This window comes from Montipora capricornis, chromosome 14 (genome assembly GCF_036669925.1).
Source record: "Montipora capricornis isolate CH-2021 chromosome 14, ASM3666992v2, whole genome shotgun sequence".
Taxonomy (NCBI): Eukaryota; Metazoa; Cnidaria; class Anthozoa; order Scleractinia; family Acroporidae; genus Montipora; species Montipora capricornis.
This window is the reverse complement of record NC_090896.1, coordinates 43,521,396-43,536,395: the sequence shown is the minus strand read 5'-3', so window position 1 is coordinate 43,536,395 and position 15,000 is coordinate 43,521,396. Positions and strand designations below refer to the sequence as shown.

Here is a 15,000-nt window from a genome sequence, read left to right as displayed (position 1 = left end):
GTGCACACATCTGGCTTTACGAATCCATCTTTTGGAGCTTTCAACGTCTGGCAACGAACAACTGTGGAAAATAATATAAAATAAACTATGTAGCTGTTGTTTACAGCCCCTTATATGTTCTACAATCTCTAGCAGTGTCCAAACGCATGACTTTCGTTATATTTTTCTCCTTTTAACATTGAAAAATATTAGCATTATCATTCCTTTTCGGTCATTTGATTTTTTACTTTATTCTTATCTGTTATTCTTTGAACAGGGAAGCTTGGACACAGATAAATACAATCATATATTGACATAATGACTCTACTTAAAAGTAATAAAAATAGCCATAAATACAATAAACTACCATTCGGTATATGACGCCATGTAACAATGAGGGGTTAAATCTACGCAAAGAATTTGCATGGAGTTTTAGTTTCAGTTTCAGCTTATTTTTTGCCATTTTTCTTACACATCGTTACAAAATAAATATAAATTCGCCGTGAAAATACAAAAGATAATTAGATAACAAAAGAAAGATAAGTATATGGCGAGGATGCCCATAGAGAAACCATTGGGGCCTATACGAACTTCATGCAGGCTCCTCAAAAAAATACAACTTTGAGTAATTACAATAGCCGTAGGTTATTTAATTTAGGTTAAAAAGCAAGCACACAAGCAAACACTCACGGGCAGCAAAAATATAAACAGCGCGTTCAAAATAGGGACAGTCGACTCGGGAAAAATGTTCTTACTTTTGACGTAAAAAGAGAAACATTGTCAGCATTCTGAATTTCTGTTCTCGTACATGTCCCGCTGATGTCGCCTATTCAACTATAATATCTCAAACTTTAGGATGATAATTTCGAAACATGAGTACACTGAGAGGACACTGGGCGGGCCTTTGTCATTCTGTGCCTTCTCGTTTAAAAGAAATCAGCCCAGATAGATTAACCATATCCACATCACTTATAATTGGAAATAAATTTTTCGATATTAAAGACAAAAAATCAAAAGATTATTATTTGCTGCTGGTCTCAAAAAAAGCTCAACCTCCTAATATTATCCGCAAATTGAAGAGTGATTTTAATTTAACAACCCAACAATTTAAAGAAATCTTCTCGTTACCACATTTGGTTGCACTTGAGTCATATGTTAAGGCCTTCCAATACAAAGTAATTAATTCTATTCTTTACACTAACAGCAAACTATGCAAAATTGGATTTAGAATTAATGATGCATGTACTTTTGTAATGATGAACCTGAGACTTTATATCACCTTTTCTATGAATGCCCTCACTCCAAAACGTTCTGGACTAATCGTACTGGTACCTTCTATCGAATCAGCCAATCCATCTTTCTGCGCAAAACGTTTTATTTGGAGTTTTATCAAAACAATGCCCTTTATCAAATTTTTAAAACTATTTCATATTAATTGGAAAATTCTTTTTGTGGGGCTGCAGATGGGCAGTTTAGACGGAATACTATTCCATTCATTACGAAAACGGATTAAGTTTCAGAAGAGCACAAATGCCGTCTTTTTGAGAATGTGCGCTCAACATGGTCGCGAGGGAATCTAAGAAAAACGCTATCAATAATACTGTTTCAAGACTCCACCCACCAAAAGGTATTTGTCACCCTACCTTGACAGTAAAGTGGTTCCCCAGACCAAGTTCCATTTGCTTGACAGATTATATTTCTAGATCCGTTTATCTGCTGATAGCCGGGATAACAGGAAAAGCGGCATGTGGCACCAAAGGTGTATTTTGCTACACTTCCACAACCTGACCCACTGTTAGGATGAGGAAAGAGATGAGGACACCTGGCCACTGAAAAAAAAAAAAAGGAAAGGTTGTCAACAGCTTACTTACATAACTATCGCTCAACCATGACATGGGCAACAAGAAACGTGACTAAGGCTTTCTAGAACACTAAAATATTCACTCTGGTTGTAGTAGTTATGAGTCAGCATCGAATCAACGTCCTCTTCATGGACAAGCAAAACCTTGTTTTTCTTAGCAAAAGGTACTGGGGACATTAATTTCGGTCTTTATCCTTAGTCTCTGACTAAGGCTGCCGTATTGAGATGAAAAACGTGCAGCTCTTTCATACGGCGTCGTGCGTGGGTGAAGTATTTGCACGGGACGACCTAATGTGCGTATTCACAGCCGTTTTCTAGTAGATTTAAGAAACTTTTTTCAATACGCATTGTCTCTTTTTTCTACCAGAAACTTCACCTCGGGCTTAAAATTCAACTTCAAGACCCTTTGAAATTACACATATCGTTTGTCCTTTTTTTAAGTAGTTTTATGAACAGCTGTGCTATGAGCAGGTTTACCTCTTTACTTTTAGCCAAGGCCTTCCCAAAGGTTGAAACTAGGCAAGAAAACTTCACTTTTGATTACAATAATTACCCATCCATTACCTGTAGCCCTTATTTTAATCATACTGAGGTTTGACTTACGTTGACATCTTGCCTCATTTCCTGTCCAGTAGCCCACGGAGGTGGTGTGATTACTTTCGCAAATTCTGTTGGCTGAGCCAATCCTGTTGTATCCAGTATTACAGGTGAAGGAACATTCCGAGCCATAGATGTTGTTCTTGTTACAATCTATAGTGCCTCCATCAGGAGCATATAACCTGGGTACGCATCTGACCACTGAAAAGATTAAATAAAGACACAAAAATAAGGAAGTTCTTCAGTTTCGATTGACTAGCCCGCTCCAAGACTGACAACAGAGGAGCGTTCAAACAGGACATTGTGATAGAAGAATTGGCCCTATCTAGCCTTTATAAGGATCTACATTATCATGGATAATTTGTTGTGTATTTGTTAATGTTGGTTTGAGAAATCGGTGCCATAACCGAATGACATGTCTTATGCGGTTGCCAGTGAGAAAGCAAAACATTAACAGTTAAAAAAATTATTGAACTATTCAAAATCAGGCATTCGTCTTGTTTGCAATGTTATTCTTTCATTGCATATTTGTGACGTCTTAATTTTAATGCTACCAAGTTAATCTGTGGGTTGTCTTTCTGTCACTGATCGCATAACAAACTCATTGGTGGTTAACTAGCACAAGGTTCATTACATTGTGACACATTTATATCGTGCTTAAAAGTGTTTAGGTAAATGAGAAAGAAAGGTACCTGATATGAAGACTTTAAATTCACATTTGGCAATATTCCCTGTTTCATCGGAAGCTAGATATTTAATTGTGTGTTCACCAGCTAAGAATCGTTCTCCGGGTTGTTTCCCAAAGTGCGTAATGTTTGGAATAGATCCTGAGTTGTCTGTAGCCATAGGAACAATCCAAGTGACGGTCGCTGATGTTAAACCTCGATCAGCGGTTTCAATGATATTTGAAGAGCAGTTTTGAAATGTTGGCGCCATCACATCTTTCAATAACAAGGACAAATGCATCAAATTAAAGTTACAGTTGATGAAAATATGAATACGATATCTTTAACCTTTTCATGATAGTCATAGATATTTCACGTTTTGGGTTTAGGGACACACCACACTCGATTTGCGACCTAGTTAATCACACATTAATTCTTGTCCGAGGAAACCTGATTTGAACAGGGATGGCCGTTAACTTCTTCGCTGTCTTTCATCCTATTGACTATGCATGTTCATTTCATCCTGCTGACGAAAATCTTGTTTTAAGAGCGAAAGCTTCAGAACGTGTTCGATCTGATTTTTTATTCTCGGAAAAAGTTGTTTGTAACCAATAAATGTTAATAAACACGGCGGGAGTTTATTGCAACCAACATAAATTTAACTGCATTTAGTCAAGATGTCACCGCACTCTGACGATCAGATAAGACACATAACACGGTACCACAATCGCAGTTTCAAGAATCGATCGTAATGTAAGAATAATATTCCATTCGGCCGTGTACGTGTACTGTACGGGTCCCCAAATGATCCCAGGACCGCAAATGATCCCCATATTGGACCGCACATAATCCCGAAAAAAATATTAAGGAATGGCATGGAGGATGGAATAGTCTGGATAGAAGATTAATTAATGTTAACAGCACTTATTTTTATTAAAATCACTTTAAATCATGGCTCACAACAGGTTTCTGCCTCAATATAGTTTTTTAGAAAGACTGAATTTTGTTTCTTACCACAATGTTATAAATTAAATTTGCCACGTTTAATTCTCGGATACAATGATCTAAAACTAACTTGGACGCAACTCTCTGATTGTTTCCAGAGTGGCCCGTTTCTCGAACAACTCTGGCAACGCACGCAGGGTTCGAGAAACGGGCCTCTGTTCACAGTCAGTTTAGAATTGCATCCAAGTTAGCTTTTGATGATTGTATCCGATAATTAAATGTGGCAAATTTAATTTATAACATTGTGATAAAAAACAAAATTCAGTCTTTCTGGAAAACTATAATGAGGCAGAAACTTGTTGTGAGCCATGATTTAAAGTGATTTTAGTAAAAATAAGCGCTCTTCATATTAATTCTCTGTCCAGACCATTCCACTCTCCATGCCATTCCTTACTTTTTTCTCGGGATCATTTGTGGTTTTGGTATCATTTGCAGTACAGCTTGGAGATCGTTTGCGGTTCTGGAATCATTTGTGGACCCATACAGTACTCAGTTAACGCATGGATGACGTCAAAACGTTGTAAGTTTTATCACATTTCTGCGCATGACGTCATTCATGCGCCTGCACTTTAATCGCAAACTCCTCTTGACCAATATAATAATAATAATAATAATAATAATAATAATAATAATAATAATAATAATAATAATAATAATAATAATAATAATAATTCGGTTAAAGCGCCTATCCAGACGTGATCTAAGCGCTTTACAAGTCACGAAAAATTAAAATAAAATTAATCCATAACGAAAAAAATTATACAAAAATTTACTTGAATAAATAAGTTTTAAGTCGTGTTTTGAAAGTCTCGAGATTATCAGAGTTTTTTATGTGTTCTGGTAGATCGTTCCAAAGTTGTGTTGAGGCGACAGTGAAAGCTCTAGATCCATAAGACTTCAAATTATAGCTGGTAAGGTTAGACGGAGCGATGTAGATGAGCGGAGGGTTCTTGAAGGAAGGTGGAGACTTATATAAATTCTTGTATGTACGAAGATGACAAATCATGCAAAGCCTTGAAAGTGAGAATTAAAATCTTAAACTTTATGCGTTCATTAATTGGTAACCAGTGTAGATCTTTCAATTTTCCAGTAATATGGTTGTATTTCGAGGAAAATGTTAAAAGACAAGCGGCGGCGTTTTGTACATAGTGTAGTTTTTGAACAGCATATTTCGGGAGATTGTACAGAAGGGAGTTTGGATGAGATAAAGGCATGCACAAGTGTTTTGGCAGTTTCTGTTGATATAAATTTTCTGATACGTGATAGATTACGAAGGTGATAGAATGCAGATTTACATACAGTATTAATATGAGGCATCATTGACATGGTACTGTCAAAAGTGACACCAATATTCCTGGCAGTTTGACAAGGCTGGACGGTGTCTTGACCAAAGCAGTTGACGGCAAGCATTGCTGTAGTCTTTATTTTGAGTAAACAAGGAGGAACTCAGTTTTTTCTTTATGCAATGTTAGTTTGTTGATACTCATCCATTTGTCGAAATCAGTCAGGCATAGCTCGATACGTTCAACAGCTTGTGTCAGTTCCAGGTCGTTATTTGTTGAAAAGGAAACGTTAAGTTGCGTATCGTCAGCATAGAGGTGAAATTGTATGTTGTGGTGTCAGCTAATGGTGCAGTATACAGTAAATAGAGAATAGGTCCAAGCACAGAGCCTTGGGGTACTCCACAACTGAGGTTACGAGGTTGTGATTATTCCCATTAATCAGAACAGATTGAGTGCAACCAGTAAGGTAAGATTGAAACTAGCTGAGAGCAATTCCGCTGATTTCAAATTTAGAGTTTTAACTATTAAGCAGGATTTCGTGGGCAGCAGACAGATCAAGAAAAAGTATAACGCACTGACGATTATCAATAGCACGCATGATATCACTATGCACACGTACAAGAGCAGTTTCACAGCTATGAAAAGGCTTGTAGGCCGACTGTAGTGGCTCGTGAAGGTGGTTACGTAGCAAGTACTCATGTAAGCGCACAGTCACTACTTTTTCAATGTTTTTTGAGACTACTGTAAGGTTTGAGATCGGTCTGTAATTTCTAAAGATTTCGTGATCCAAAGAAGGTTTCTTGAGTAGAGTTGTAAGGACAGCAGTTTTAAGAGAAGAAGGCAGATAACCAGATTCCAAAGATAAGTTAACGACCTTGCAAAGTGTCAGTAGAAACATTTCAAAGTATTCTTTTATCATTGCGGAAGAAAGTGAGTCTAAGATGCATGGTTTCAAGACGACCTTATGAGCAATCTTAGACAATTCATCAGTCATTATCATCACCAATCAAAACGCAAAGATTTACACCGTCCATTGTATAAGGCGTTATAAAAAAAAAATACATACCATGGCAGGATGGATTATTCTCTGGAACCCATTTCTTACTCTGTGCGCAAGTCTTGAGTCCAGGCCCAAGGAGTTCATAGCCGTTCATACAAGAAAATCGGCACTCAGCTGCGTATCGAAGGACAGCGCTTGAATTTCTGCATTTCGCCGGGCTAACAGTCAGTCCCTCTGATTGAATGGTTATCGCAGGGCAAGTTAAAGCTACGAATCAATGAACCAAAAACAGATAAAAAACGTAATTTTAATGCATAATACAAATGAGGTACTCGATGAGCTTCCACAATTTTCGGCAGCAAGTACCGTATTTACACGAAAAAGTGCCACGGCGCTTATTGAATTTTTAGACTCGCATATGCGTCGCTTATTTAAAAATCTTGATTTTCGAATGAATAAACATGCAGCAATCACGTAATCGTTCTCTCCATTAAACGATAACAACGGCATAGCAACCACAGTATAACAAAAGTTAGTTGTAAAGATCTATCTGGATAAGATCCAAAGCAATAACAAAGACAAAGAAAAGTACAATTTTGAAAAAAAAAGAATATATATTGATAAACACCTCTAATAATCCCAGCTCCAGAAATTATTCAGAATCCAGAAATTGTTCAGAATAAGTGTTGTGCTGTTGTTGAGGAGCGCGACACTTACTGGCATTTTTTCTCTTAAGTGAGGCGCTCTTTCGAGTAAATACGGTACTAAAAAGAAATGTAATGCCCCGCTTAGAGAGGCCAAACACTTAGTACCCCGCAGCTTTTCTGTAGTGAAGCCACATCAGCACGAGCAAGTTTTTCTGTTACAAGTCCTCTGCGGCATGTTTTCTTTCCTCGTGAATTGTTGGTGCACATGAAAAAATTTTCCCGAATTTCATGTGACAAATTCATTTGCTGAAAAATTGGGGCCACGCTGGATGCGGCTTAGTGTAACAACAAGAAAAGATGCATTCGAAACTGCAATACTCACACTGTAAGTAAACGTTTAATAAGAATATCAACGCATAGGAACCGAGTGGTCGATGGAGAGCGGTGGAAAGGTAATTAACTAAAGTAATCACTAAGAGTGTATTATCCTACTTGTCTGAGAATAGCGAATTATGCACGCTAGTAATGCAGCCACACTATTACCCTGGAAGATCTATTACGACAAAAAATAACGATACGCTCTACAATTACAAGCTCTCGTTACCTTGGCACTGAAGCTGGCTACCAGACCAAGTTCTGTCGTCTTGACAAGTTCTCCTGGCTGTACCTCCCACTGCCTCGTATCCAAGCAAGCAGTTAAAGAGGCAGGTGGTACCGTAGTCTAAGGTAGATCCATTACATCCCGGCCCAGTCAATTGCGCATGATTAGGAATCTCCAGGGAAGGGCACTTAACAACTGTAAATAATGATTGAATAATAATAATAATAATAATAATAATAATAATAATAATAATAATAATAATAATAATAATAATCGACGACAGAGTTGAATGCATGGCGGAACGTCAATCCTTCATCACCTTAAAAGATCACAAAGAGAACTTCGTAAACAAGCCCACGTGCCGCCTCATTAACCCAGCCAAAAGCGAGATAGGACGCATTAGCTAGCTGATACTTGAAAAGATTAACACCACTGTCAGACAAAAAACCGGTCTCAACCAATGGAAAAACTCAGCCTCTGTCATCAACTGGTATTCCGACATCCCTAACAAGAATCGACACACTTTCGTCGTCTTCGACATAGATAGTTTCTACCCTTCCATCACAGAGAAGCTACTAACAAACTCTATTAACTTCGCCAAACAGTATACTAACATACCGGAACGCGATATCGATATTATCATGCACTCAAGGAAATCGCTACTCTTCAACAATGGCAATGCGTGGATTAAAAAAGGCAACAGCTTTTTTGACGTGACAATGGGCAGTTATGACGGCGCAGAGGTTTGTGAGCTTGTTGGCCTGTTCATCCTAAACGGCTTAGGTAGCACTTACGGAAAAGAAAACATCGGACTTTATAGAGACGACGGGCTGGCAGTATTCAAAAACACCACGGGACCACAGGCAGACAGAATAAGAAAGGACATCACGAGGCATTTTAAAACTCATGGACTGAACATCACAATCCAAACTAACCTCAAGATCGCCAACTTCCTCGATGTCACATTCAACCTCAACAACGGAACGTATTATCCCTACAGAAAGCCTAACGACCATCCTCTATATATTAACGTTGAATCCAACCACCCTCCCAACATCACCAAGCAGCTACCCGACTCCATCAACCGTAGAATCTCTGACATTTCCTGCAACGAAGAAGAATTCAACAAAGCTAAGACCACCTACGACGACGTCCTCAAATCCAGTGGATATACCGCAAGCCTTTCCTACAACAAACGCAGGCAAAATGATCAACCAAGTAGAAACCGCATGCGTAACATTATCTGGAATATCCTCCTTTTAACAGCAGCGTGAAGACTAATATCGGCAAAACCTTTTCCTTAAGCTCGTATCTAAACATTTCCCTCAACAACACAAGTATTCCACCCTTTTCAACATGAACAACATCAAAGTAAGTTACAGCTGTATGGAGAATATGGGAGCCATAATAAACAAGCATAACAAGAAGATCCTATCAAATAACAACATCAACGACAATAGCGACAAACTATGTAACTGCAGATCCCAACAAAATTGCCCTCTCGACAATAAATGCTTAACCACCAGCCTGATCTATAATGCACAAATAACTTCTACGACAGCCAATCAAACCACTACCAAGAACTACATCGGATTGACTGAAGGAACTTTTAAACAAAGATACACTCAATACAAGTCAACATTCACCCACAGGAAACTTTCTAATAGCACTGAATTATCAAAATACATCTGGCAACTTAAAGACAGCAATACCAGCTTTACAACTAAATGGTCTATCATCGCAAGAGCCCGCCCCTATCACAATTCAAGCAAAAGATGTGATTTATGCTTAGCAGAAAAACTTCATCTAATTAAACGCAGCAACAAAAATCTACTGAACAAACGATCTGAGCTTGTATCCAAATGCCGTCATGAAAACAAGTTTTATGTCAAGAACAATTAAGGCTTATCCTACACAATAGCTATTGTATTGCGTTTTAGCTCAGTCAGTCTTACACCACAGCCTAGTTCCGCCCTTCTCACCCATTGTAATCAGGACCCCATTGTTCTACTCATCGCAAATATGTGTATATATAGCTAAGTCTGTTCTTCATTAAATCTGCCTGATGAGTGCATACGCACGAAACTCAGAGTCGCAGGGAATCTTGTGTATTTTCATTTAGTCATTTAATTCTATACACCGCTCTACACAAACGTGTATTGAGCACTCTTTAGCAGTGTTTGCTACAGTTTCTTATGATTAATAATAATAATAATAATAATAATAATAATAATAATAATAATAATAATAATAATAATAACAATAATCATAATAATAACAATAATAATAATAATAATAATCACTTTATATAAGTCTCAAATCTTTCTAGCCGAGCATTGATGCCCTGCTGATCGATGCTAAATCAAATCAAATCAAATCAATACGTAGAAGAACGTAGAAGAACATGTGAAAATGAGCAGCTGTCCTGAACAAGAGGGGGGTATGAAAGCAGAAGCACGTCACTCTTTGATTAAGACAAGTGATCTTTTGAAACCACAGAACTGTTACTCTCGGTTAAGATGTGTTTGTATACACAGATTGTAATAAAATCCAATGTAGACTTGTATTCTTACTCTCGCAATAAGTTTTATTTCCTGCCCATTGTACTTTATCTTCTCCCTGTCCCAATTTGTCGCAGGTTCTATCCTTGGATCCAATCAATTGATATCCCGTGTGACAACGAAGGTGGCATATCGCTCCATACAGATTGTCACACACATTGTCATCAAACTTCCCGTTTGCTGGTGGGCTTAGCACAGGACATCGAAGAACTAATGTGATAATGAAATGATAAAGAAAAGACAAAACACCATGAGTTAGGTAAATTCATGCTTCTTTGACACCAACTTGCGCATCTTTCGCAAAACGCTGACTCTTAAAAAACGTTTCTGTTGGTTTTGTTTATTATTGTTGCTGTTGCTAGTGATACACTTATATGAAAGACCAACCTGTTATTTCAACTTCAAAAAGACAGAAAGCGTCATTTCCCGCGGAATCAGTAGCAATGAAAGTAACTATGTGCCTTCCTGGACCAAAAGCGTGTGGTGATGTCACATTCGGTGAGACTTCGAGATTAACATATCCTTCACTGTTGTCGGTTGGCATGACTGGCTCCCATTCAACCGTTGATGTGGTTTTACCACGATCTGCAAATTCAGTCGTCTTATTTGGACAAGTGCCTCGAAATGAAGGGGCTTCAACGTCTATAACCAAAACAAAAATATATTTATTATATATTGAAATACTAATGAAATACCAGGTGAGCTTTTGCTCGAAAACATGACATCTTCGCGTGAAAACATCACCATTGCAATTGCTATAATAAATCATGCCTTTCGCGGCGAAAGTGAAATTGTTTAGTATTTCACTGGTGTTTATATAACAAATAGAACATTACATGGCCGCTTGGAGACACGAAATTTCTCTTCTGGTATTGAAAAATATTTCACTCATTCGCTGCATTCACTCTTGAAATATTTATTTTAACACTCGAAGAGAAATTTCGTATCTCCACGCGGCCATGTAATATTCTCTATTATTATATAGATACTGATGAAATACCAGGATTTCTCCTTTTACTAAAAAATCATATCTTCACCGCGCGCAGTGAACGTATCGTTTTTATCTTTCACATGTGAGGATATAGTTGTCGTCATGGTAACGACCACGATTAGCCAATAAAACGCGAGCTTCCTCTTCATTGTACGATACTTTTGTGCTTTAACATAATTCTTCTCTACTACATTAACATTTTTATTGCAAATTTTACATTATCATGATTTGTTTTCCATAACTTTCATATCTTGTTTCATGTTACACAACATGCGTGTTTTAGTGGTTGGTGGTTTTTCATCATTTCGAAAATGAATAAAACAAGTTGTTTTAAATCTAGACATTTCATCAATATCTATATAATAAACAGAACATTACATGGCCGCTTGGGGATACGAACTTTATCTTCTCGTGTTGAAAAAATCTCTCACTCGTTCGCTTCGCTCACTCGTGAGAGATACTTTCAGCACTCGAAGATAAAATTCGTATCCCCGCGCGGCCATGTAATATCCTCTATTTTATTTCACAAGCTCAAGCAGAACCATTTTGCGTAAGGATGAAAATTCCACATCCTGTAATCTGATTGGTTCCGTGAGTTGACAGAAATGGCCATCTGGTGGCCGTTTCTCGAAAGTCCCGAAACTTTTTGGGCGTATCTCGGGTGACATAAAACGCTTTGTGCCTTCAAAAGGAAAGCGTTTCTCGTCATGAAACTCTGCGATTGTTTCGTTTTCACTTGTCTCGCAAAGATGAATTTTTCATAAGTAGCAGATCATAGTTTCACGAATTGCTTTTCGGGCCCGAAAAGTTTTCGGGACTTTTGAGAATCGCACGCCAGTTCCGAGTTCAGTTCACATTCTTCTTTGATGTTCCTGAAAAGAGACTATGCCGTCAGATGACGTGGAAATCTCAAAATTTAAAAACTGGGTTGTCAAATGTTGTCGGCATGGGAACGTCAACTCCCTTGAAAAAAGAATCATGACACCAAATCGATTCCAGATAAATTTTAGGACAGGAAAATTGAACTTAATGGAGACTTTCAGTCTATTTGCAAAACGAAATGATTCATAAAAATATTATATCTAATGATATAGATACTGATGAAATACCGGGATTTTTCCTTTTAATAAAAAGTCAGTGAACATATCATTTTTATCTTTCACATGTGACTATATAGGTGACGTCATGGTAACAAACATGATAAGCCAATAAAACGCGAGCTTCCTCTTCATTGTACGATACTTTTGTGCTTTAATATAATTCTTCTCCACTACATTAATTAACATTTTTATCGCAAAATTTTACATTATCATGATTTGTTTTTCATAACTTTCATATCTTGTTTCATGTTACACAACTTCACCGAAGTGGAGGTGAGTAAGCGGCGAGGTAAATATCCACCACTTTCACTTCACTGAGGTGAATAATTGTTTTAGTATATACCACACAAGCTGAATAATTAGCAGACCAAAACATTACTTTATGTGTGACAATATAACGACAAGCGGGCAGAAATTACCCTTTAAACGTGTATTCAAGCAAAGATTACCGTGGCAGAGTAATTCGCCGTTTCCTACTGTCCATTGCCCGTCGTTGCATTGAGTCGAACTGTGCCCACGAGGGTCGTAACCTTGTCCACATTCCAGACTGCAGTACTGACCATGCAGCGGTTGTGCAATGCAAGCACCATCACTGAAATGCCCTTTTTCAGGTGGTACCAAAGCTGTGCACGTTTTTTCTGTATTTAAAAAAAAGACGTTGAAGTCAAAAGTTGTATAATGGCATGGAGTATCGATTAGGCGAAAAGTCAACTGAGACATCGCGAGATATCACTTATTATTAAAAAACTGTGAGAATTTATAAATGAAAATAAGCTTTGGGCCTTGCTCGTAGCCCGTTAAAAGGCACCACTAAGAATCGTGCATATGATATTGACTGTTTGTCACTTACTTTCACAGGCTGGACTTGAACTTGGAGACCACTGTCCATCAGATTGACATGTAGCTTTTGTATTTCCTTCATTTATGTAGCCATGATCACACGTTATATTACATTCTGTACCAATGGAAACCTCAGACGTGCAAGGTGCAAACAGTCTTACCCTGGGAAACTGCCGCCAATAACTTGTGTCACACTTTACAACTTAAATTGAAGAATAAAAGTTAATTAAAACTTTAAGTCCTCTCAGCACACTTAAAGTGAATTACGTGGATTAAATTTCATGTCTTTTCTTTCCTTCCTTTTTTGGGCAGTCTAGGGTTCATTAAAACTTTTTAAACTATCAGTAATACTATAACTGGCACTGTCGTTATTCCTATGATAGCATTGATTGTCCTCAGATAACGTTTCTTATCGAGAAAGTAACTTTTTGCACTTTTTGCACTAAAAACTTAAAGAAAGATATCATAAAAAAAGATATAAAAAGCAAGCCTGAAGTTTTAAAGTTGTCATTCACAACTTCAATGACCTAGAACATCTCTGATCTTTCAATTCCAGTTCATATACATGATTTTCATATATTCACTAATCGAATGTTGTACTAAATTAGAAATCGCCTCGCCCTGAAAGCAACCACTTATCGCAATAGAATTTGCTTGAGTAAACTTTGCAATAATAATTTACCCCTAGAAGACCATCTAGGTTTTTTACGGTCTCCTATTTTCCGTGCATTTGATTTTGTAAATCGTACGCCTTGATCGTACTGGTGCCACACAGAAATATATTGTCCAAATCTTCATTGAGCGGGAATCAAAGTTCACTCTAATCGTGCTTTTGGCTGTGGTATTTCTCATTTTTTGTTAAGGCTGCCATGTTATTGTTTATGTTTAAGCTTTCGTGTTGGTGTCAATTAGGAGATTTCAAAAGTTTGTTGTGTCCTTCGTTAGCCAACCTGCAATTGTCGATGGTTTCGAAAAGATTGAATCAAGAGTGAATGTAGCACGCGGAACAGTTGTCGCATAGCAACAACATGATTTATGAATATGATTTATTTCATATATCATTCACACTCATTTCTTTCACGGGAATATATGAACCCATAAATTGACCCACTCCCAACGTCAGTGGCTTCATAATTTAGTTGGTTAGAGCATCGCACCGGTAACGCGAGGTCAAGGGTCCAATCCCTGTTGAAGTCCAGAATTTCTTTCAGGCTTCTTTTCGCAATTGCATAAATTGCGTTCACAGCTGCGAGGATCATTCTTCATTTGAATAATTTAATTGATATATCAATCAGCTCAAGTATCACATGAATGAGACACTGATAATTATGACAATTTAGAAACATATAATGATGCAGCTAGTGCATGCAAAGGAGCGCACGACCTGGAATAAACTGGGCCGTTATCTTCTTTTGCTATACCGCTGATACTTCAAGAACTTCAACAATCTTAGAGCAATTCGTACGATCTACAACATCACCGTTCAAGAGGGCATTTTACGATTAAAGTGCAGCAAAAAGTAACGACAAAAGTTGTAAACTATTGTTTCTGTTGGTCACTTATCCTGGAATACATACTTACCGATACACTTATGTCGGTTGTTTGGATCAACCCTGTATCCACTGTTACACCTACATGTGTACCGATATGCCGGTGAGTCGACACAAACGTGTTCGCATCCGTCAATGTTTTCCAAGCATTCATCGCAATCGCCACGATCAGTGCTTGACCCTGAGCAGTAACTGCCCCCATGGGCAGGAGGTGGACTGGTACAAGTACGCCTCCTAAATTTAGAGCCACTTCCATCATTACGACACGACCACTGCGACCAACTACTCCATCGACCAGTTATTGGGGCTAAAACATAAAA

The 15,000-nt window shown here is 37.8% G+C and overlaps 1 protein-coding gene across 2 annotated transcripts in view; it reads right to left on the bottom strand.

The window, feature by feature from the left end:
• Window positions 1-15,000, bottom strand: part of LOC138033734 (P-selectin-like) — an 18,982-nt gene that overhangs the window by 2,848 nt on the left and 1,134 nt on the right. For both annotated transcript variants that reach the window (XM_068881541.1, XM_068881542.1), the window contains exons 2-12: window positions 14,712-14,987; window positions 13,141-13,332; window positions 12,740-12,928; window positions 10,587-10,841; window positions 10,212-10,409; window positions 7,642-7,833; window positions 6,457-6,657; window positions 3,130-3,378; window positions 2,444-2,638; window positions 1,623-1,808; window positions 1-61 (exon numbers count right to left, since the gene is read on the bottom strand). The exon at window positions 1-61 is cut by the window's left edge and continues 131 nt beyond it. In XM_068881541.1, coding sequence (XP_068737642.1) covers window positions 1-61; window positions 1,623-1,808; window positions 2,444-2,638; window positions 3,130-3,378; window positions 6,457-6,657; window positions 7,642-7,833; window positions 10,212-10,409; window positions 10,587-10,841; window positions 12,740-12,928; window positions 13,141-13,332; window positions 14,712-14,987 — 2,194 coding nt within the window. The remainder of the gene's footprint in view (window positions 62-1,622; window positions 1,809-2,443; window positions 2,639-3,129; window positions 3,379-6,456; window positions 6,658-7,641; window positions 7,834-10,211; window positions 10,410-10,586; window positions 10,842-12,739; window positions 12,929-13,140; window positions 13,333-14,711; window positions 14,988-15,000) is intronic.